The sequence below is a fragment of the Cnephaeus nilssonii genome, assembly GCF_951640355.1.
Source record: "Cnephaeus nilssonii genome assembly, chromosome: 12".
NCBI lineage: Eukaryota > Metazoa > Chordata > Mammalia > Chiroptera > Vespertilionidae > Cnephaeus > Cnephaeus nilssonii.
Genome location: NC_137083.1, coordinates 27,665,493 through 27,690,789, shown reverse-complemented (window position 1 = coordinate 27,690,789; position 25,297 = coordinate 27,665,493). Strand labels below are relative to the sequence as shown.

Here is a 25,297-nt window from a genome sequence, read left to right as displayed (position 1 = left end):
TTCAGAGAACTGGAAGTGAAGGCTTTTTTTTTTTTTTCAGCACAAGTTTTTGTTGTAATAGTGGTCATTTTCTGAACATGGCTTACTTCATGCAATCTACTAGAATGCAGCTAGGAACTAGCATTCTCTCCAAGGGTGGGAGAAAAACACTCTTATATTGCAGGCCACACAGCTCCTTTGTTTTAATGGCTTTGTGCTTTATTTATTATAACAATGGACAATAAGGTCATAACAAGATGTGAGAATCTCTGAGCTAAAAATAATGTTGATGCTGAAGGGAAGAGAAAGGCCGCTACATGTAAACAAAAATTAGACATTTGTACTCAGTGATTAGTTTTATAACTATACCCTTTGTAAACGGCATTCCCTCTCCAGCTTGACCTTATTGGCCATGATGTAGTACGTTCCTTCTAACACCCTAATCAAACCATCATCTACCAAGTGGGTTTTGAACTGGAGTGGAGTGTGATCAGTTCATTGTTGCTGTTGCTGTTGTTTGTTTTTTGCTGTGTGAAATTGAAAACCAGTGCTTTACAGTCCAGCAGTAGATGCTGTGCTGTTGTTGGCACAAACTAAAGGGTTTCTTGTGGCAAGATGGCCCCCTCCTACACTGCTGGGCTCCATCAGAGGGCTGCTCCTCGTCTCAGTTCATATGCAGAGCCATTTCTGAGGGAGGGCTCAGTCAGGTCAAACAGTTGCCTCCTTCCCTTTCCAGGGATTTACATCTGGAGATTGGGTAACTTTCCTTTTAAACGTCAGTACTCAAAACATCTGATTTCTCTGCTGCTTTTTTTTTTTTTAATTTCCTTATGCCCCCATTGCCCTCCCTCCACCCCCCCACTTATGCCCTCACCCCCCTGTTGTCTGTATCCATTGGTTAGGCTTATATGCATACATACAAGTCCTTTGGTTGATCTCTCCCCCTTACCCCCACCCTCCCCTACCTTCCCTCTGAGGTTAGATTAGAACTAATTCCTTACCCCACTCTTCTGAGAGTGTCTGCATATAATCAGAGCCTTGATTGGACGGGCCACTTTGAGTGATTCCAAAGTGATTTCCCAACACCTCTTTCATTTAGAAAACATAGGGCTTCCCTGAGCATAAAGAGCTAGAAAACAAAACAAACTTGATTATTGACATTTCTTACAGGAAAAAATAAGTTTTTAATTGTGCATCTAGAACTGCCTCCAGCCCCTAACTCTCTCCACTGTGGGGGGAAAGTTTATAGAATGTTAAATGTCAAATTTAGTATATTTTAAAGCCATGGAATTCCTTTAAGACTGTAGATTTTTTTTCAAATTTATCTTTAATGTTGAAAATATTACAGTTGTCCCCTTTTTTTCTCCATTGACCCTCTCCATCCTTCCCTGGCCCCCAGATCTCAAATTTAGTAGAATAAATTGAGTTTAAGATGATAAAGAACATAGGTTCATGTGGGGACAGAATGTGGGAAAAGTGTGCCAGGTAGACAGTGGCTAAATCATAAAGGGTTTTTATATTCTTTGTTAAAGCAATTTGGTTTTATTTTATAGTCCATAGTAATAAGAGATTACTGTGTAGGCTGTATTGTGGGGGGTGGGAGCAGGGAGAAGGAGCTGGGGAGATGAGTTGGTTGTCTATGTTTTAATTGTCTAGGCAGGAAGTGTGGAGGACCCTCGCTAAAGCAATAAAATTGGAAATGGAGAGGAACGGGTATGAAAAAGATGTAGAATCAATGGGACATTGTGGGTTAAGGAAAGAGAAGGGTGTGTCCAAGATCATGCTCTTCCTGGATTAACTTAGGTAGATGACCTTATCTTTACCAGGGTAGGGGATAGAGAAAGAAGTTATTTTGGGGGGGGGGGGGCAATGGTAAGTTTAGTTTTAGACAAGTCACATTGGGTTTTAGCTCATCTAAAATAATCATGGGTAAAATGATGTCAATATTTCAATATAATTTTCATGGTTTTTACTATGAGGAAGACTTTATGGCAATTATATTGACAACTGGCCTATTTCAGAAATTATTGTCTAAAGTAACCATTTTTTCTATATTTTCTCTGATGCAATAGTTATTTTAAACAGAGAATAACATAATGCTTTCTTTTAACTTTGGATATATTTCTTCCCCAGTTTATTCAAACACAGCTTTAGGGAGAAATCTCTTTTTAATCAGATTTCCTAAATAGAGCTTTTGGAACACAGCTCCTTATCCTACAGTCATGCTATTTAAAATGAGGCAGTTTAAAAGTTTTGCCATAGAGCCTAGTGGGAAAATAAATTTATGTTTAAAATTGAGAGGCAACCTGCAAAGAACACTTGGGGGTTTTCCCTTGCAGTTGTATACTAAATCATTTATTTTTGTGTTTGTGCTTAATATCCCAAAGTTGTGGGAGTTAGTGAAGCTTATGAGGATGCTGCCAACTGTCTCTGGTTGTTAACTAACTCCAAGCCTTGTGCTAACTGTAAATCTCCAATACAGAAGAATGAGGGATGCAATCACATGCAGTGTGCTAAGGTAAGAACTTAAAGAGGATTGTGAATGTTTTGCAGTTGATTGGCAATTTGATTGGTAATCCAAAGAAGAAATGTTGTAAACATAAAAATCTTTTTGGATTTCAGATGGATCCTAGGAGATTGCATTCTGCATTCTTTGTTGAATAACTTAAGTATTGATTTATATTACTAAATTTGACACTCATGGTAAATGTTAAAAATAAGAGTAAGGATCCAGTGGTATTTGGCCAGAAGGTCCGAAATGCCTGAGTCCTTCCCTGCCAGTCTCCTTCCCCATTGAGGGTCCTGAGAGAATTTTGTTGATGTATAAATAGTAGTATTAAAAGATAGTATACTCCTGTGTATAGATCTCTTGCAAAGTTGGTTTCGGAGCACATAGTTTAGACTCAAGTCCCAAGCCAGGCCCCAGGAAATCCCCATAAGTCCAAATCTAAATCTTGGTGTCTTTATATAAGATATGTGTATAATAAAGGTACCCAAAGCATTGGGCAGACTTTAGGTCTGCTAAGGAAACTGTTAATTAAATAGGTAATTCAATCTTAAATTGAAAATGAAAAATGATTAATATTTCTTTTGTTTTGTGGTCTTAATCTCCAATATTCTTATTAGTTTTTTCTTGGAAAATTTGATACAGACTATATATATGTGTAAAGAAATACAGGTTGGCCATAAAAATCAGCAGTTGGGTTACTAACAAAGGAGCAGAATCCAACATTACCTTTATTTCTTTAATAGCACCTACCAGTAGTAAGTATTTGATTAATATGTATTTAGTGAGTGAACATTTTTATGAATTAACCAAACTAAGGCTATCAGGTTGTTTATCTTAAACAGATTTTGCTTAAGCTTCTTTAAGCATTTATAAGAAGCATTTACTTACATACTATGCAAATGTAGTAGTCTTGTTTAATATACATCTAAAGTATTTGCATTGAACCAAAAAAAAAAAAAGCCACCTGATAAATAATTCTTTTTTGTGTTTTTTTATTTTACTTTTTTTAAAATATAAGTATAGTTAGCATACAATGTTATATTAGTTTCAGATGTACAACATAGTGATTCAACATTTATATACCTTACAATATGATCACACTAAATCTAGTAGTCATCTGTCAAACTTATCACAATATTATTGACTACGTTCCCCTTGACAAGTACTTATTAGAACATAGAAGAAGACATCTAAAAAGTAATGGGCTTGCTACAGAAAAATTTTATACTTTGGGAAATTTTTTTAAATGTAAAAGTGGGACAACAAACAGGTTATGTATAATTGAATTTATGCTCTAACACAGTGACTAAATCATAATATACTTTTATGAATGCCCCAGTGTTGGTTATGATTCAGTAGAGCTTTTACTTTCTGGAATCAAATTGTTAAACATTTTTTTAAATGAGAAATTTGGCCCTATAAAAATAGATTTATTAGTTTTTAAAACAGTCCTTATTTTATTCATTACCCTTTTGAGACTATTTAGATTTGGCATTTACACATTTTAATATATATTTTTTAATTTATTGGGGTTATATTGATTAATTAAATAGGTTTCATGTATACAATTCTATAATACATCATCTATGTACTGTATTGTGTGTTCACCCCGCATAGTCTGGTCTCCTTTCATCACCATTACCCCCCTATACCCTCTTCTACCTGCCCCCACTCCCTTCCTCTGGTAATCACCATAATGGTGTCTATATCTGTGAGGTTGTTGTTTTTTGTGTGGATTTTTTTTTTCTTAATCCCTTCACCTATTTCACACATTTTAAATCACTTAGTAATTTTCTTCATCTGACTTGTAAAAAACTATGTGCTGCAACTAAAATAAGTGATTTCAAATTCTATATTCTTTCTCTTATCAGAGTATATAAAATTTGTTTTTTGTAGAAAGTTTTACCACTAATTTTGAAAGATCAATAAAGTTGTACTGAACAAGATACTTTTATCAAATCAGGCACAAAGTTTGAGTATGCCAGGCAAGAAAAGAACTGTCAGAGCTTTGGAACAAGCACACATGTATGAGCACATGTTTGTGAAGGGACAGATGAACACAGAGACTTTAATTCAGCTCTCTGTTCATGACATGTCATGTAGTAAAGATAGAGAAGACAACATAATTAGAAAGGTATATCTGATTGCTATATTCAAACTTCATATCCTGAAAATCTAGACTCTGCTATCTCTTCAGGTATCCATGGAGCATTCACAAAAAGTTGACCATTGATCATCAAAGAAAATCTCAGTAATACTCTAGAAAATAGAAAATAATATAAGCAATATTATCTAATCATGATGGAATTATAGAAATTAAGAATAAAGTTACAAAAGGCCTTTTCATTTAGGAACTTTAAATCTCAAACAACTCAAGAGGAAATTAAAGAGTTTCTAGCCCAGGTCGGTGTGGCTCAGTTGGTTGGGCATCGTCCTGTGCACTGAAAGGTTGCCGGTTTGAATACTGGTAGGGCGCGTGCAGGAGGCAACCCGTCAATGTGTCTGTCTGTCTGTCTGTCTGTCTTGTGTGTGTGTCTCTCTCTCTCTCTCTCATTCCCTCTCCCTCCCTCCCTTCCTTTATCCCTCTCTCCCTCCCTTCATCCCTTCTTCCCTCCTTCTTTCCCTCTTTTCCACTCTCTCTATAAACCAATGGAAAAAATACCTCAGGTGAGGATTAATTTTTTTTTTAAGTTTTTGCTGTACCTCATCTTATTAGTAGATCCATGGAGAAAACTCATATGTAATTCTTGTAGATGCTAAAAAGCCATTTGAGAAAAAATCAATAACCATTCTTTTTAAGACACTCAAAGAAATAGGAATAGACAAAATCTTCCTTAGTATGATAAAAAGAAGTCCACCTCAGTCCACAATATTTGGTGAGGAAGCTAGAAGTACTTTCACTAAAATCAAGAATAAGATAAGAGTGCTCTCCATCACAAATACTAATGTTGGACTGGAGGTACAATCAGTATAAATAGACAATGGGAAGAAGTTGGAGATGTAAAAGATAGAAATAGGTGATAAAATTCTCATTTTTACAGACAGCATGATTGCATACCTAAAAACCCCACAGAATCAACTGAAAAACTACAAACAACAAAATTTTAACTATGTAACAAATTACAAAATGAATGTGCAGTATTAGCCTTCATATGTACCAACAACATCCAGATAGAATATATACTGAAAGAGAAGATCTCGTTAATCTAGAAACTTATAATATACGAAGTATACAACATATGAAGAAAAAACATTTTTTTAATATGAAGAAATTTTTAAGAACCCTCTCTGCAAGACACAAAAGATGACAAACAAATGAAAAGATAAAGTTCTTGGATAGAAAGATTCCAACAAAAATACGAACCGATTTTTGTTTCTGCATCTAGATAAACAAAAGTTCATATGGAAAAACAAAGCAAGAATAGCTGGGAAAACTCTGAAAAAGAACAATGAGGAGGAACTGGCCTTATCAAATATTAAGCGATATTATAAAAGCTCAATAATTAAAATAGCACAGTGCTGGCACATGAATCTACAGATCAGTGGAACAGAGTAGAAAGAAAGCCCAGAAAATAGACACAGATAAATGGGAATTTAGCATATGGTAAAGGAGGCATCTCCAAACAGTGGATTAACCTGAACTGTTCAAAATGGTAGTGAGACAACTGGACAGCTGTGTGGAAAAAATGAAGTAGAATTCATAATGTATACCCAGATGACATATAAACAGCTCAAAGACTTACATTAAAAAAAAAGAGAGACTAGACAAATACAACCTCCCAAAACTCAATCAGGAAGAATCTAAACAGCTCAACAGGCCAATAACTATGGAAGAAATTGAAGCAGTCATCAAAAAGCTTCCGGCAAACAAAAGCCCGGGGCCAGACGGCTTCACAGGAGAGTTTTACCAAACTTTCAAGGAAGAACTAAAACCTATCCTCCTCAGACTATTCCAAAAAATTCAAGAGGAAGGAACACTTCCAGGCTCCTTCTATGAAGCTAGCATCACCCTAATACCAAAACCAGATAAAGACAACACAATGAAAGAGAATTACAGACCAATATCCCTCATGAACATAGATGCCAAAATTCTCAACAAAATCCTAGCAAATCGGCTCCAGCAATACATCAGAAAGATCATACATCATGACCAAGTAGGATTTATCCCAGGAATGCAAGGATGGTACAATATCCGCAAATCAATAAATGTGATACATCACATAAACAAATTGAGAGATAAAAACCACATAGTCATATCAATAGATGCAGAAAAAGCATTTGACAAAATCCAACACCCTTTCTTGATAAAAACTCTCAACAAGGTGGGAATAGAAGGATCATACCTCAACATAATAAAAGCTATATATGATAAACCCACAGCAAACATCATACTCAATGAGCAAAAACTAAAACCATTTCCCCTAAGAACAGGAACAAGACAGGGATGCCCACTCTCACCACTCCTGTTTGACATAGTACTGGAAGTATTAGCTACCGCAATTAGGCAAGAAGAAGAAATAAGAGGCATCCAAATTGGAAAAGAAGAAGTGAAGCTGTCCTTATTTGCAGATGACATGATATTGTACGTAAAAAACCCAAAAGATTCCATCAAAAAACTAATAGACTTAATAAATGAATTCGGCAATGTAGCGGGATACAAAATTAACGCCAAGAAATCTATGGCATTTCTATACACCAATAGTGAACTTAAAGAAAGAGAGACTAAAAAAGAAATCCCATTTACCATCGCACCAAAAAAATTAAGATACCTAGGAATAAACTTAACTAAGGAGGTAAAAGACCTATACGCGGAAAACTACAGGACACTGAAAAAAGAGATAGAGGAAGACGTAAACAGATGGAAGAACATACCATGTTCATGGATTGGTAGAATCAACATCATTAAAATGTCCATACTACCCAAAGCAATCTACAGATTCAATGCACTCCCCATCAAAATACCAACAGCATATTTCACAGACCTAGAAAGAACTCTCCAAAAATTCATCTGGAATAAAAAAAGACCCCGAATAGCCGCAGCAATCCTTAGAAAGAAGAATAAAGTAGGAGGGATCTCCATACCAGATTTCAAGCTGTATTACAAAGCCACTGTTCTCAAAACTGCCTGGTACTGGCACAAGAACAGACATATAGATCAATGGAACAGAATAGAGAATCCAGATATCGACCCAAACCACTATGCTCAATTAATATTTGACAAAGGAGGCATGAACATACAATGGAATCAAGACAGTCTCTTCAATAAATGGTGTTGGGAAAATTGGACACACACATGCAAAAAAATGAAACTAGATCACCAACTTACACCATACACAAAAATAAACTCAAAATGGATACAGGACTTAAACATAAGACGGGAAACCATAAAAATACTAGAGGAATCCACAGGCAACAAAATCTCAGACATATGCCAAAAGAACTTTTTCACTGACACTGCCCCTAGGGCAATGGAAGCTAAAGAGAAAATTAACAAATGGGACTACATCAAAATAAAAAGCTTTTTTACAGCAAAAGAAACCATCAACAAAACAACAAGAAAGCCCACTGCATGGGAGAACATATTTGCAAATGCTAGCACTGATAAAGGTTTAATCTCCAACATCTACAGGCAGCTTATGCAACTTAATAAAAGGAAGATAAATGATCCAATAAAAAAATGGGCAACGGACCTAAACAGAATATTTTCAAAAGAAGACAGAAGGAAGGCCAAGAGACACATGAAAACATGCTCAAAGTCACTTATTATCCGAGAGATGCAAATCAAAACAACAATGAGGTACCATCTCACACCTGTCAGAATGGCTATCATCAACAAATCAACAAACGACAAGTGTTGGCGAGGATGCGGAGAAAAAGGAACCCTCGTGCACTGCTGGTGGGAATGCAGACTGGTGCAGCCACTGTGGAGAACAGTATGGAGTTTCCTCAAAAAACTGAAAATGGAACTCCCATTTGACCCAGTAATCCCACTCCTGGGAATATATCCAAAGAAACTAGAAACACCAGTCAGAAAGGATATATGCACCCCCATGTTCATAGCAGCACAATTTACAATAGCTAAGATTTGGAAACAGCCTAGGTGCCCGTCAGCAGATGACTGGATCAGAAAACTGTGGTACATCTACACAATGGAATACTATGCTGCCATAAAAAAGAAGGAATTCTCATCATTTGCAGCAACCTGGATGGAATTGGAGAATATTATACTAAGTGAAATAAGCCAGTCAATGAAAGAAAAATACCACATGATCTCACTCATTTATGGATAATAAAGAACATTATAAACTGATGAACAAAAAGATAGTTACAGAGACATTAAAGCAACAAACAGACTTTCAAATTACAGGGGGGAAAGTTAGGGAGAGGGGGGCGTAGATAAGAAATCAAACGAAGGACTTGTATGCATGCATATAAGCATAAACAATGGACGCAAAACTCTGGGGGGTGAGGGCATGTGTGGGTGTGGGGTGGGGGGGGGTAATGGTAAGATATGTACACATATAATACCTCAATAAAAAAGAAAAAAAAAGAGAGAGAGACTATTAAAGTATCAAAAAAGAACATAGCCTTGGAATAAAAAGATCTTTCTGACTCAAAACCCATAAGCATAAAAAAGGGAGGAGGTGCATTTTCATTCTGGAATGCTCAGTTTTTTTGGCATTGTCTAGTAAGTATAGTAATTGGGAAACTGAAAATTTATTTAAAAAAATGAGAAACCGGTTTTATATCAGCTGTTCTACTAAGAGACCTTTTAAACTTGTTCTCAGTTTCAAAACCAATTTGTCAGTTACCAGATGTTTTCAAATAGACTGGTAAAGCTTTATAGACCTAAGTAAGATTACCATGCACTTAGAAATGAAACATTTCTTGGTATATGTTTTTATTATTTGTAAAAAAATATCCTATTGATTTTTTTCCTTATTGATATTTTTAAAAATTCCTTGAGATTATCCATAATATCATGACTTCCATTTAGCTTAAACTAACCCCACATCTTTCCAGAGTGCAGACAAGGTCTCCAGAGAAAATGTGAAAAAGAGGGTGTGTCTTTAATATGTATTTCTATTCACACAGGCTGGATTGTTTAAGCTTTACAAATTGGTAGACCAGAAATCGAAAATAACTTGCATATTAACATGGAGAGATGTTTGCATGTATCTTTTCTTTTGAAGTGCAAGTATGACTTTTGCTGGATTTGCCTAGAAGAATGGAAAAAGCATAGTTCTTCCACGGGTGGTTATTATAGATGTACTCGCTATGAAGTCATTCAACATGTGGAGGAGCAATCCAAGGAAATGACTGTGGAGGTAAAGAGAACTTTTTAAGCCAACACTTCTGGCTAAGCCACTTAATACTATTGCAAGTACTTTGCATTTCTCCTTTTCCCATCTTCGTCGTAATGAGGCATTAAATTGAATACACTTTAGAGTAGCCTTTAATTTAAACAAAATGGCTCTGTAAACTTAAGAGCTTTTTTTTCCCCTTTTTTTATATTGAAGATACGAAACGTCATATATATCCCAGCCTTCCTCTGTAATGACTTAAAAACAATTTTTGTATTAAAATATAGTTGACATACAATATTATATTAGTTTCAGGTATACAACGTAGTGATTTGCTAGTTATATGCCATATGATATGATCACCACAGTAAGTCTAGTAACCATCTGTCACCATACAGAGTTATGATATTATTGACTATACTTTGTGTGCTGTACATTACATCCCTGTGACAAAAACAATTTTAATATAATAACAATAGAGTATTATGTTACAGCATATAATAAATATCTTAGTCTGCTTGGCTGCCAAAATAAAATACCATAGACTGGGTGGCTTAAACACAGAAATGTGTTTCTCACAATTATGGAAACTAGAAAGTACAAGATCAAGATTCCTGCCAATTCATTTTCTGGTGGTGACTCTTCCTGGCTTGCAGACAGCTGTTTTTTGCTTTGTCCTCACATGGTGGAGAGAGAGAGTTCTGGTGTCTCTTCCTCTTATAAGGGCACTAGCTTTATGGGATTATAACCTAATAATCTTTATCACCTCACAGGCCCTTTCTCCAAATAGTCACATTGGGGGTTAGGGCTTCAACATGAATTTTTTGGGGGGAGCACAATTCAATTCATAGCAATAAGATGTAAGCATATGGCTTGAGAGACATCTTTGCCTTACACTCTGGGATTATGGATTCAGTGGTTTGTCACAGGGAACACAAATGCAGGACTTTGTCCTGGGAGCCTTTAAATGTATTGGTTATTATTTTCTCTCAATAAAATAGTAAACAAATCTGTATAAATTAGTACCCATTACTAATAGAATCATTAAGTGATTTTTTTTAAAAAAGCAAATTTAAGAGCTAGTACTTTTACTTATTAAAGTCACTTATGGAGTTTTATTTCCTAGGCTGAGAAAAAACACAAACGGTTTCAGGAACTTGACAGATTTATGCACTATTACACGAGATTTAAAAACCATGAGCATAGCTATCAGGTATGTCCCAAATCATTTCAAATGCAGACTTACACTGTTGTGGATAAATAAAGACAATGATATAAATTATTCATTTCTGTTTCTTTAGTTAGAACAACGCCTTCTTAAAACAGCTAAAGAAAAGATGGAACAATTGAGTAGAGCTCTCAAAGAAAGTAAGTTATAAGTGGCATGTGTGATGATAAATGTAAAATAGCCTTCGATGCTTATTAAGTCAGTCGCTTCATTGGTAGGAAGTTAAGGCCCTTACGGAAATACATTTATCTCCATTAGCTCACTCTGGTACTATTTGGAGTACTCTGAAACCCAGAGTGCTGCTTAGCATTTGAGTCTTCTGTGATTAGGTTTCCACCTGGCTTACCTCACCTCCTCATAATGCAGCCTATGCTGTTAGCAGATGAACACACATTGTGGTTTTGCTTACTCTCTGCCACTGCTGATGCTCTACAATGTTGAGAAAAGTGGATGGTCCCTAAAAGTCATCGCTGACCTGGTCAAAAAGCAAGATCTGCAGGCCACCCAGTTGTCTGTGACTGAATTCCCAACGAGTCTTGAGAAAATTTAGCCGAGTGCCTAGTGGAGTGGAAATCAAGGACAGACTGGGGAGAAATTATCTCACTGGTGGATAATAGATGCTGGACTCAAAAAGCAAAGACATGAGATAGGGCAAACTTGTAGATCCTGACAAGGAAGTTTGAAAAGAACATTTCTAAAAATGAAATTAGAATGTAATATCTCACATTAGAATATAATATCTCACAATGACTGCACAGAGTATATATAGGTTCTGACAGGTTTGTTTGAGTCACATTTTTAAATCAAAGTTTATTTATAAAAGGTATTAAGCCTAAAAATGTCATCAATTATATGTGTTTTTTCCAGTTTATAAAAGTAATGAGTACTGCCCTGGTCTGTGTGGCTCAGTGGGTTGGGTGTCATCCTGTGCACCAAAAGGTTACCAGTTCGATTCACAGTCAGGGCATATGCCCGGGTTTCTGACTCTATCCCCAGTAGGGGGCGTGCAGGAGGCAACTGATTGGTGTTTCGCTTTCACATGGATGCTTCTCTCTCTCCCACTCCCTTCCTCTGTCTCCAAAAATCAATAAAAATATATATATGTTTTTTAAAGTAATGAGTACTAACACCCTTTTTATGAGGATAATTCCCTAATTAAGACTAACCATATGTGTTACTAGCAGCTTAGTCTCTTATTAATTATTAGTACTTAGACTTTTACAATGACATAACTATATCACATCAATATCAAACTCTTGAAGTATATAGTCCATGGTACAAATTGAAAAGAAAACCCTCTCAGGTTCTACAGTTCTTCAGCAGGGATTTTTGTCTGTCTCATCACTGATGTATTCCTAATGCTTAGAATAGTGCTTAACACACTAAACATTCAATAAATACTTGTGGATGTGTATTACTGTTTCTGTTCAATCTTTTGCAGGCTAAAGTAAGATATGAAAGAGAACAGCAGAGTAAGATATGAAAGAGGACTAAAAGATACAGGATTAGAAAGGATAAATAAAACTTCTCACACTTCTCACTTATAATGAGCAGGGGTGTTTGTTTTATTTTTTTTAATTATTTTTTTAATATATTTCATTGATTTTTTTACAGAGAGGAAGGGAGAGGGATAGAGAGTTAGAAACATCGATCAGCTGCCTCCTGCACACCCCCACCAGGGATGTGCCCGCAACCAAGGTATATGCCCTTGACCGGAATCGAACCTGGGACCTTTCAGTCCGCAGGCTGACGCTCTATCCACTGAGCCAAACCGGTTTTGACGGGGGAGGGGTATTTGTTTTATTATTTTTTTACATCTTAGTTCAGATCCCTATGCTAGGGCAGGTGTTTTGGGATGGTCTGTATTTCAGTGTGTGTACATACCCATGCAATTTCTTTCTGCAGACGAACAGAATAATCTTATATTCAAAAGTACTTATGAAATAAATTCTGCTTAATTTCAATTTATTTGTAGTTCAGGAAAAAGCTAGCGTGGTATAATATTTTGGGAGGGAACAGTCTCCCAAAATATTATACCTCACTAGCTTTTTCGTTTTCCCTCCTCCCACTCTCTCTCCCTTTATCTCTCTCCCTGGAGTTTTCTGTTTACTAGCATTAGTTATTCAGTTGTTCTCGTGTTGTGTCTTTTCCTCCTTACATAATTGTTTCTATAGAGGCATAACTATAACTTGGCTCTTATTTTTTCTTAGCAAAACATTTGTTCTAACTCTTAGTCAGCAAAGTTCCACCAGGGATAACCTAAAAAACTTAATAAAGCATGAGACCTCTGAGTTGGCCTAAAGCTAGATTGGCTGCCAACAGGGTGAGAACAGAATCCAGGATCAGTTTGTGTGTGTTCTTTCATGACCACCACGCGCTCCTGGCTTGTGTGAGTGTTCCATTTATAAGTGCATACAAGTCACAAGTATCCTATGTAGGATTTTAGTCTGCTTCCAATAAATACTATTATGCAGCTACTTAGAGCTGTTTCTTCTTAGGGGTTCTTTTTTTTTTTTTTTGAAAATTTAGTTGTATAATTAATTTTACATTAGCATACTTACAAAAGACTTTTTTTTTTACCCTGCCTGGTTTACTTCATAGCTGAAGGAGGCTGTCCAGATACCACTTTCATTGAAGATGCAGTTCATGTGCTCTTAAAAACTCGGCGTATCCTCAAGTGTTCTTATCCCTATGGATTCTTCTTAGAACCTAAAAGCACAAAGAAAGAAATTTTTGAACTCATGCAAGTAAGATATCCTTGTTAAATTAAAATGTAGTTATTATGAAAGGCAAATTTTCTCCTCTTTTGACCACTTAACTAAGTGTTTTTGGTGTAACTAGTCAACAATTTTGTTTTCATTTAGAATGGTTTTTAAATAGTAATAAATTGAAATTTTCTTTATGTTTAAATTTGTCACTCTGCAGTTCTGAGCTATGCAAACATTTCTTTCTACATTTATTTCTTTGTTTTAAATTAGTTGAGGTTGAAATCTGGCCTAATCTTAATTACATAATTAGGGATTTCATCTCCAAAAATTGGGGGAGGGAGGCATATTACATATTAAGTGGGAAAGTTGGTATTTACCAATTTATTTTAGGAGTGCAACTAAAAAAGTTAGTGTACTTTAAAAAACAAAACACCTAAGTCAGCTGATATCTCGGTGACTGACCAACTTCATTGTACATTCCTCTTCTAGACCTAACCCCACATCACAGGGGTCTTGCCTTCAGCTTTTACATATAGTCTGCACCACATATCATGCATCTGCATGTACAGTAACTTGACTTAAAATTTATTAGTTTTTTCCACATAGACGCATTATAAATTCCTTGTACACAGCTGGTGTACTCACTCCTTCATGATCTGTACCAACTACCTTGGCCTATCAAATGAGTGCTGATTCCTATAATGTGCAAAATAGAAGCATGTTAAATGCAGTTACTTCAAAGATTGGATTAATTTCTGACTTCAAAAGACTTAGAGTTAACTGAGAAACCAGATAGACTTTGGATTTGCTATTGACTAATCCACTCAGCCTATAATTTTTTTTCTCTTCTTACCATAGACAGATCTAGAAATGGTCACTGAAGACCTTGCCCAAAAAGTCAATAGGCCTTATCTTCGCACACCCCGCCACAAGATCATCAAGGCGGCTTGCCTTGTACAGCAGAAGAGGCAGGAATTCCTGGCTTCCGTGGCTCGGGGAGTTGCTCCTGCAGACTCACCTGAAGCTCCCAGACGCAGGTAAAAGGGATGCACACTGTGGAATCATCCTAGCTCCAGCCACAAACGCAAGCAGGTTGATTCTTTTTTATCCTACTAGAGTTTATATACCTAAAATATGGATAAAGTATGGTAGCTTCTTTTTGGTGATTTTTCCCCAAGTACTATTTCTATTTTCCTCATTTTTTGTTTGTCATTGTGTAGTTTCTCACCAAGTTAGGCTTGGTGAATTTCACACTTCAGTGAACTCATAATTCAAAGAGTATTCTAATGCGTCATTTCAGACATGTAGTGTGTATAGTGATATGATAGCCATAAACATGTTGTAGAATTTGGAAGCCTTGCCAATTTGTCACAGACCTATTTGTATTTTGTGCTGAGGTTGTGAAAATATTAGAAATCTGATATTAATAAAATTATTTAAGTGATACATATTTATCCTTAAAAGAATAGTTGAATTTTGGTTGTTTTACATACTTATACTACTAATGCCATTATAAGTTGAAGTATTTTTTATTCATAATAATTGCAAGCATTAGAAATTCCTTTGACCCTGTTTTTACATAAACATTTATAACCTAAAAACAGAAAGCAGTCATAAAATACTCTGTTATTTTTCCACCATTTTACACAAACATAAAGTAACTTAGAATTTAAAAGAAATAATAAAAGTGTCATTTTAATTATATTCTATGGTTGATCTGCTTTGGTTAAGCAAGTTCCAAGCAGAGGAATTAAAATTAATGTTCAAAAGGCAAGGGTCTGATTGTTTGTACTTTGCAGTACTGGTAATAAATCAAATGGTATGTCTAATTTCTTTGTAGCTTTGCTGGTGGAACATGGGATTGGGAATATTTAGGATTTGCATCACCTGAGGTAATTGTTTTTTGGGGGTTTGGCTTGTTTTGTTATATTTGTCCTTAGTGCAACCCTGCTTGTATTTGCACCCTTTTCTATTCTAAATCCTGAAATTGTCAGCAGTGTTTTTCTTGTATAATAAAAATGCCTCAGCAGAGCCAACATTTTAGTTATTTATGGTATTGGGTTATTATCACATTATTAAATGCATCTCCCCTTTATCATTTTTAATTAGTGAATAGTCAGAACTAAGGCCAATTTATAACATGGATTTTTGGAAAATATCTTCAATTGATTAATAGAAATACAAATTTTACTTATTAGAAATGCATTTCTAGCTGTAATATTGTTTCAGTCTGAATCTAGTTTTTTAAAATTATTGAGATAACCCAAGAGAACTGGCTTATAATCAGTTGCTAAGGTGGAAACTTAACATTAGTGATGTTTATGCAGTAAGAAATGCTTTGCTTAATTGCTTTCTGCTTCTCTTTAAGATTTTCACACTCTTCTTGTTTTTTCTTTGTTGTCATATACCATTTTAAAATATAGAAGGTCTGGTAAAATATTAACACTACAAATAGTAATTGCCACAAATAAAAATAAGGCAGAGTGAAAATCTTAATCATATTGCTATTTTCTGAGATTTAAATTGCCACCGTCACTGTTGAGTCTGATTTTTTATATGGTTTTAACAATTTTCTACACTTTGTCTTCTTCCTTGCTCTTTTATACCACCCAGTGCTTGGAAGGGGGGCAGGACAAGCAATGAATCTTTTATCCTTTGTAGCCCGTTTGTTAACTGCAACTGAAAGACAGTGAAATTGGTTATTATCCAGAAGTGACTGTGGCTTATTTAAATCAGATGCTTTCTCTTTTCAGCTGCTGAGGATACTTGCAATCACCTTGGGGCTTTTGTATTGGTATATATATCCAAGAAAATATTGACTTGAGAAAACAATTTATGCTTAGAGCTCTGATATGAGGGTTTTAGATCTACTTAAATTCCCCCCACCACCACCAATGATAATATCTTAATTAAATGTCTGTTGTAAAGCAAATTATGAACGTTTTCTATACCTGATTTGTGCTTATTATTTCTTTGTTTTAATTACAGCTTTAGAGATATCGAGGGAAATGTCCAAGTATAAGGAGAAATAAACAAGCTTCAATTATAAAAAAAAAAAAAAAAAAGCACTAAAGCTTTTAGAATTTCAAGATAAAAACACAATTTAGCAAAAATAAAACTTTACCAGTCTAGTCACCATCATGCATGCATCATCTTGCAGCCTCTGGCTCACAGTAACATTAGGAATCCTGAAATACTTGTCCTTGACTATTTTGGACCTGCTAATATGACTGACACAGATTCATTTTGCAAAAAATAGGAAGGCTTGCCACCTCACATGTGAATATTTATAAGTTAAATTATTGAGCTTTTGTTCTCCAGAGATTGAGAATTGTGAAAGTATCAATAACAATTCCTTCTTAAATTTATTTTTTATGAATCAATAAAATTTACAAAAATTATTTAACTCACTTTTACTGTTCTCTTATTTAAAGTTTTTGGCACATTGAAAGACCAAGCTTTTATATATACCTTATTGCAAGTCTAAAGAATGACCACGCAGTGTGAAACTTTAAAACTTTGAATGTATGTAACTATTAAGTAACTGACAAAATTTTATCTTTAAAAGGAGGCTTTTTGCCTTTATATAGACTCTGAAAAAAATATTGCCAAACTCCAGTAGACTTTTAGGTTGAAGTCGTATTTTTCCAGTAAAGTTAATTCCATCTTATTGTTTTAAATTAAACTGAATGAGTCAATGGCAAGAGTAAGTATGTGTTTTGTGCTGCCTTAAAGGCAGTGGAGCTCAGGAAAGGCCAAGTCCTGAAGTCTGAGGGACATCCAAATGCAAGGTCTAGCTCTGTAACTTACTAGACCTTGGGCTGTGTTCTTCTTTAATTTGTTATCTTCAGAAATTAGTTATCTTCCAGATGTGGATGGTGATACCATGGAAGTTATCCCCTAGCAGTTTTTTTTTTTTTCCTGTAAATCTTAGAGTCTCTTAACCTTTGTAGCATTAACACTCTCAAACCATTTGGAGTATCCCAACTAAAGCCTTTTCATATGCTTACTTGAAGACCTTAAGGATCCTTGGAAATTTTCAGATAAGTTTAATTTTATGACAACAATTTTTTTAAGCCTATTGCATCCTGAGAGAATGCCATGTGAGTTTTCTATCAGAAAAATTATATAACAAATTTCTTCTTTAGTTTTTAAACTGTTTCATTTTCTTTAATTGGAAATATGTATATTCTATGGTCATTAATAGATTATTTAATTCAGAATAATTTTGTGCCATTATCAAGTATACAAAGTAAACAAATTCTCCTTAAGTATAAGTCTTGAACTGAGATAAGAGTTTCATGTCATCTTTGTCTAAGAAATGTGATGGGCCTCAGTGGCCCAGTAAACCATATTAACACATAACAGGCATCCAGTTTGGGATCGTAGGCCTCCAGGCAAAGAGGACATGATATCCCAGCTCAGCAGGAAATTTTAGAGAACCTTAATAAACCCTCCAGGCACTTGTATCTTTTATGTTTTTGTTTCTAACCTGGCAAGATTGCTGCCATCTCTTATCTATAATAATAAAAGCATAATATGCTAATTAGCCCAGACGACCTTCTGGACGAAGCCAAGGTTGCAAGGGAAGCCTGGGTCCCAGGTGCTTGCCAGCAGCCAGAGGGAAGCCCAGTTCCCAGGTGCTGGAGGGAAGCCCGGGTCCAGGGTGCCAGCAGGAAGCTGGTGCCGGCAGCTGGGGGAAGGAAGGCCTACTCTTGCACGAATTTCGTACATCGGGCCTCTAGTTAGATTATACCGATGAAGGACTTCAAATAAATTTAACCAGAGTGGTAGGATATGAAAGTTTCATTTGTAATATAAAACCTGATCAGTACTTGCACAATATAAGAGTCCTCAAGGGTAACCTGGATAACCATAAACCTGAGTATCTTAGTGTTTATCACTGAAAAAAATCTATAATTATCCTCAAAATTAGCCTTCTTATGTTGGTATCATACAACTGACCTCTCTTCTCATCTCTTGTGTCACTAAAATCTGGAAAATAAACTCGGGGACATCTGCCTGGATTGTGTTCTTCCCATACATTAAATAGAAAACACTGCCCCTGCCTGTGTGGGAGATAACCCCACATGCTAGCTGATGCAGATAGGAAACCAAGCACCATCTCATTTTCAAGCTAACCTCACATTTCTCCCTTAACCTGGTCATTTGTCTTGTGAGTGTGATATGCTGCAGTCCCCAGAAATACAAGATCTAATGATCTGACAAGGATTTAACAGTGTGTGCTTTTCTTTTCTTTCTGTTGAATGTATCAGTTACTTTTTTAGAACCAAACCTCCAGGGAGAGCCTAACTTACATTAGTAAAATCATTATACGTAGGATTAGCTATAATATTAAATAATAAGACACAGGCATATGAAATAAGGCTCAGTTACAATCTGGCATTGGAGTTTGCAAGTACTCCCAATTTACCCAGGCAATTGTAATGACTACTTAAAATTTTTATTTTTCCTTTTCTGTTTCCTTGGCATGACAAAACCTGAAGTTTCTTTTTCTAAAGCCACGTGATTTTATAACATGTATATAAAATCACACATTTTTTCCCCTGGGGGAAAAAAGTGTGCTGTTTGTTTAATTTGCATTAGAAAAGCTGCATGCTCTCCTGTATTTTATAACCTTTGGTTTATGCAGGAATATGCTGAATTTCAGTATCGGAGGAGGCACAGACAGCAGCGCCGGCGAGGAGATGTGCACAGTCTGCTCAGTAACCCTCCAGACCCTGATGAGCCCAATGAAAGCACTTTAGGTAAGTTCTTGGGTTGGGTATGTCTTAATCTCTTAGCTCTCTTGAGTTTATTATTAAAACTGAGTAGGTGATTGTGAAAGAATTTGTAATTTAGATACACAGTCTATAGGTAGCTGCTTCTAAGGTCACAGGGTACAGAAAACCAGGGGGGTTAAAGAATGCAGGCTGACCTGGGTTCAAGATCGAATCTCCACTGCCTATCAGGGAGACAATTCAGTTGAGTCACTGAATCCCTCTCCAAGCAGCAGTCTCCTCATTCTAAAGAAGCAATACTAAGAGTGCCACTAGGGGGCAATTGTGAGCTTTTAATGAGATTATGCCTGTAAAATCCTTGGGCATGAACAGTACTAGTGAGCATTCATGAATTGTAGCTGTTGGTTACTGTTGGCTGTGTTCATGGAATGTTTTTCTCTTAGCCTCACTTCTCCTATAAGCATTCTTTAAAAGAAAATTTCTGGTATTAGGAATAAATTATCTTAATTATCAACTTTTAAATGTTAAATTATAATTGAAAGTCTTTATAATATCAGCAGAGCATCTTTAGTAAATCAGGATCAACAGGCCTGAGGATTTGTTCTTCAGGCATTGTGGTTCCCAAATTCTTTTCATTTAAAAAAATAACTCTGAAATCTAAAACACCTTTATTTATTGTTGCTTAAGAAAACAAAGAGGAGTAGCATTGGCCTTTCTGAATAGAACCATATGTAGTGCAAGCACAAATGCAAATAATAATCATGGATTTGAAGCAAATGGCATGAGATAGATATTGTTGCTTCTGGTGAGACAGATATGCATGAGAAGTCTCTGGGAGATTAAGTGAATGTGTGAACACAGGTTTTCACCTGCACTGAAAGAGGAATTGCCAGTTGAACTAAGAAGATGTATGCAATCTGTATGGCTGAACTGTCTCTGGTACCACTTGCTCTGAAACAGATCTCCCAGAAGGCGGCAGTGGCCGCAGGACGGGCACCTCCGTGGTCAGCTCTGCGTCCATGAGTGTACTACACAGCTCTTCCTTGCGCGACTACACCCCTGCCAGTCGCTCTGAGAACCAAGACTCTCTTCAGGTAGCTTCCTGGGCAGGCCCTGGCCCCTGCTCCTGCTCTTGCTCTGTTTGGCCTGGTTTCCTGATTTCACTTTTATTGCTTTCCTTTTTCTTCCTTCCATTCAAAATTACAGGAAAAGAGATTTAGCTTAATTTTCCCCTATAACATGGAAACTAAAATAAGATTTGAGTAGATAAAATAATTCTTCTATATAAATAGAGGTAATATTAATTATCTGTTAGGTAAAAACAACAATGGTAAACCTCATTGGGTTAAATCATTTTTTCTTTTAAATTTTAAGTGATTTTACTTTCTATTGCCCTCAGGCTCTGAGTTCCTTGGATGAAGATGATCCTAATATACTTCTTGCAATACAGTTATCATTGCAAGAATCGGGTCTGGCCATCGATGAAGGAAACAGAGACTTCCTCAGTGGCGACGCTTCCTTAGGGGCAATAGGCACTTCTCTACCTTCCAGGCTGGACTCCGGCCCCAGGAACACAGATAGCCCTGCAGCTGCATTGAGCAGCTCCGAGCTATTGGAACTTGGCGACAGCCTCTTGAGATTAGGAGCTGAAAGTGACTCATTTTCAACTGACACCCTGAGTTCACACCCTCTCAGTGAGGCAAGAAATGAATTCTATCCCTCATCCAGTGACCCTGACTCAGCTGGCCAGGACGCCAACATCAGTGACAATCTTCTGGGCAATATCATGGCTTGGTTTCACGACATGAACCCTCAGAGTATTGTCCTGATTCCTCCAGCAACTACAGAAACCAGTGCAGATTCCCAGCCCCCCTGTGTCGGAGATGAGTCAGAAGGCGTGAGGGATGTGGAACTGGTGCCGCCAGAAGAAGACTCAGTGTTTGAAGATGCTGTGGTCAGTGAAGGTAGAGGAACCCAAAGAGAAGAAGAAAACTCCTTGCAAGAGAATATTCTGGCTGGGGAAGCAGCACCTCAAGCTGGTGAAAGTGGTACTGAGGCAACCAGCAAGGGAGCTGGGTCAGATGTCTCAAGTCAAACACCTCAAACCTCAAGTGACTGGCTGGAACAAGGACACTTAGTGTGAGCTGCACACCTCTGGCTCCAAGCGCATCGCGGTACAGGTGGCATGCTGGTGGAGTGTGCTTCATGGAAACTGGATCCACTTAATTCCAACTCAACTCTAAACCACTGACATTAGGGTTGAATACGAGGAGTTCCCTTGAATGGTGGCTTCGTTTTGGAGTTTAACCTCACAGGAAACTTCTTTGGTATTTAATTGGATAGCTTTCCCCTTTTTGCTGACAAAAAGAAGAGCAGGAGAGAAAGAAAAACAAATGGAGTAAGTAGGTTAGATTCCACACTCTAAGAAAATGCAGTCCTCTGTTTAGCCTAAGGTCTGCAATACTTAAATGGAACATTTAAATTAAAGGCTTACTCCCTCATCCTTGGGTGGTTTTTCTCTTTAAAAAGAAAAAAGAAGGTTTTCTTCATTTTAGAAGTTCTTTTGGACAGATCTGGTAACACTGAGTTCTTCGATCTCTTTGTGCTCTTCCATAACTTCCTTCCTGCCTCTTTGAGCAGTGTGAATCGAAGTGTCCAAAGCTTCTCCTTAGTGCTGCATCTCCCACAATGTAATTAGTTTTCATTTTCACATGAGTCAAAAATTTCTTTTCATGTCTTACAGTCCACTTGTGCCAAACTCTGACTCGTGCGCTGAGAAGGCGTTCAGGTGTGGCGTCCCAGAGGGCTCCAGGGCAGTGTCAGCATTCTCGGGAGTAAAAGGTGCCACTTGGTAGCCATGAAATACCAGGCTTTAATGGGCTTTTGTTGCCATGGAGACTGCATTTAAATAAATGTAGCCTGTAGCTTAAGTTAACTAAACCTAATGCTGCTGTTAAAAACAGTTTATTTTAATATTAAAATACAGTTGATTAGCAACAGCGGTGCTGTATTTTAAGAGACACTTTATTGAAAGTGCAATCATAGTTCTTTGTTTTCACAATTTTACAGTGCATTCTAATTACTAATGGGTGCAATTACTTTTAATGGTAAGTGTTTTATAAAATAGAAAAAAGTGGAGTTTTTATGAGTTATAGTAAATCTGACAATTATTAAAAAATCCAATAATACATCCTGCGCAACATGTTACCGTGCCTTTGCCTAACCTCAATGGATAGTTGCCAGTTAAATAAGTGAGTCATTCAAATTTCAGTGTCTCTTCTAAAGTAACTATGCTATGAATTGCAGAGACCTCCATAAACCACCCATGGCCTTGCCTTTCCAGTCAATATAACAACTAAATAAATGTTCAGTCCATTTGTTTGCCTCAGTAGCAAATGCTGATGTGTTTGTTCTGTTGCACAATACTCATTTGCTGTGTGACTACTGTTTAGTGTTGAAAAATCAATTTCCTGGTTATCAGTGTCTTACTGTGAAGAAAATACTGATCTTAGTTGTAATTAAGATTCAATGGTACAGTGTGTAATTAAAACTAGAGTAAACTGTTGGAATGGCTCTTTTACTTACATATTACCCAAACTAGCATAACATAAGCATAGTAGATAGCCAACACTCCATTTAATGTTTTGCCAGATTTTTACCAGAAGTCTACAGATACCAAAATTTCAGTACTGAGTTTGTACAGGCAAGTCCTGAACTGGGTGAAAGGTTGTATTAGTATTGATATCCACATGAGTTGTAATTACGTTTTTTTATTACATTTTATTTTCCAAACCCTATTTTTGAAATATTCTTATATTTGGAATTCATGTGACCTAGGACATTATATTATTTAATATTCCTCAGGTTCTCCTGGGATTAAAAAGAAACTGTAGGAATTGTTCCTATGCTTTGGATGTCACAAGTCCACATTAGTTTTTATTTCCCCAATTATCAGAAACATTGATATCAACTCTTATTAATTTGTTGGGGTAAATATTAACTTTTTTCTACAGTGTATTACTGTCTATTAAACTGAAATAGTGCATTAAAGGATTTTTTTACAAATTTATTTTGGATTAAAAATATCAACACCGATCAGTTTTTAGACCAAGTTGTAATATTTTCAAAAGAAAGAGTTTGTACCGTATGGAGGTGTCTTGCAAAGTGTGGAAGTGCTGTGTGGAGGCTGTGGCATGCATGTTCCTGGTGAGGCCGGAGCCGGGCACCTGGTGTAGTAAGTAGCCCTTGTTCCTGTGCTGTTCCCTCCTGAGCATGAGGAAAGATCATTGTCCAATTTGTACTTCCTTGGTACACATTTTAAAAACAACACAGTCATTGACTTTACAGTCCAGAAATAAAGTTTGGCAAAGCCTATTTTGTAAACACGTTAATTTTATAATGTAAAAAAAATAACCTTGACTTGTTATTTGCACTTTCATAGTCTATACTTGATACATTCCCCCTTTATATACAATAGGATTCTACAACCGTGTAGATGTTTGGCCAAATGAATGCTGTTAATAATATGTAAAATTCTTTGATTAAACATTTATTACTTAAACTACTTCACTTTGGTCTCATTACATTATAGACTCTGTTTTAACCAAGTCAGGAAGCTGATCTTCTTCCAGTTAAATTCCTTCGAATATGATGGGACTAGTTTGATTCTTACATGTAATCAATCAGTGCCTAATATTTTTTTACAGTGAGCATTTTATATCTCAGAAGAGTAGATTTCTTTCTAGGAAGATGTAAGTGGACTTTTCTAGACTATGACATGACTGTCCTTATTTTAGGAACTGCAGTAGTCATACTTCTTAAAGAAAGATGACCAGAAAAGCTTGCTTTTGCTCTCTGTTCCACTTAGGACTGACAGATGGATGACAAACTGAGTGGTGGCCAAACTTGAGGGAATTATTCTTCCTCAGTCTTTAAAACTGTAATTTGAAAACATTTGTGAGCAAGCTATATGTTACCTTTTAACCAGCTATTTGCACAAGGGACAGTTTACAGACTGGCTGAGACCAGCTTGCACGAGGCACCAGTTTACAGACTGGCTGAGAGGGAGATTTATGAAAGAGCAAACAAAGCACAATATAGAAAAGGATAACTACTGGACAAAACAGTCCAGTCCTGGTGCACCGACTCATCTTGTTGGGTGTGCCTAACAAAATCGCCTGGGCCATTTATGCAGCTAGAGACCTTAAGCGACAGGCTTGCTTTCAGGGCATCGCTGTCCTGACCCCTGGCTCAGCTGCAGCACACCCACTGCATGCTTAAATAATGTAGCCTGTAGCTACATTCGCCCGGGCCAGCGATGTTGTTCCTGTGGAACGGGTCAAGGAAGCTGACACAAATGTGCTGATGTTCATTCTGCATGCTGTGCTGTGAGTGCTTTACCTCTGACCCCGGATCTCCTTGTCCTGTCAGCAGCCATGGAACTGTGACAGGCTGACTTACTGGTTTGTGAGCAGGGTAAAAGGAAGTCCCAGACCCCATTGACAATAAGGATGGGATGCTGACAGACATGATTTTCTTCAAGAGGAACTGGGCCTTGTTTGGGAATATAAGACTCCCTGAAATCTATGTGGTAGTGAACGCTCTCACCCAAGTGAGAGATTAGGGGTGGGGCAGATTAAGGGTTCCTGCTGTCCTTTCTGTTACTGAACAGGAGTTGAACTGATGTTGACAGGCTGAGGGATAAGATGTAGGATTGAAACAAGCTGTCAGTGGTGCTTTGGTTGCTGCTCACTCCTGCAGGCGAGCAGATGAAGGAATGTGTTCATGACAAGGAGTCAGCAGTTCCTGGAGCCTACCTGAAAGGTAGT

General features: G+C 36.8%; 1 protein-coding gene across 3 annotated transcripts in view; it reads left to right on the top strand.

Moving 5' to 3' along the window:
- The window catches only part of ANKIB1 (ankyrin repeat and IBR domain containing 1), a 117,749-nt gene extending 92,855 nt beyond the window's left edge, over positions 1–24,894 (top strand). For 2 of the 3 annotated variants that reach the window (XM_079785753.1, XM_079785754.1), the window contains exons 11-20: positions 2,367–2,497; positions 9,682–9,816; positions 10,919–11,005; positions 11,094–11,160; positions 13,622–13,767; positions 14,587–14,765; positions 15,569–15,620; positions 19,382–19,496; positions 20,430–20,563; positions 20,869–24,894. In XM_079785753.1, the coding sequence (XP_079641879.1) occupies positions 2,367–2,497; positions 9,682–9,816; positions 10,919–11,005; positions 11,094–11,160; positions 13,622–13,767; positions 14,587–14,765; positions 15,569–15,620; positions 19,382–19,496; positions 20,430–20,563; positions 20,869–21,612 (1,790 nt within the window). In that variant the 3' untranslated portion in view covers positions 21,613–24,894. The remainder of the gene's footprint in view (positions 1–2,366; positions 2,498–9,681; positions 9,817–10,918; positions 11,006–11,093; positions 11,161–13,621; positions 13,768–14,586; positions 14,766–15,568; positions 15,621–19,381; positions 19,497–20,429; positions 20,564–20,868) is intronic. The other variant, XM_079785755.1, reaches the window with a different exon arrangement.
- Positions 24,895–25,297: the final 403 nt, after the last annotated feature.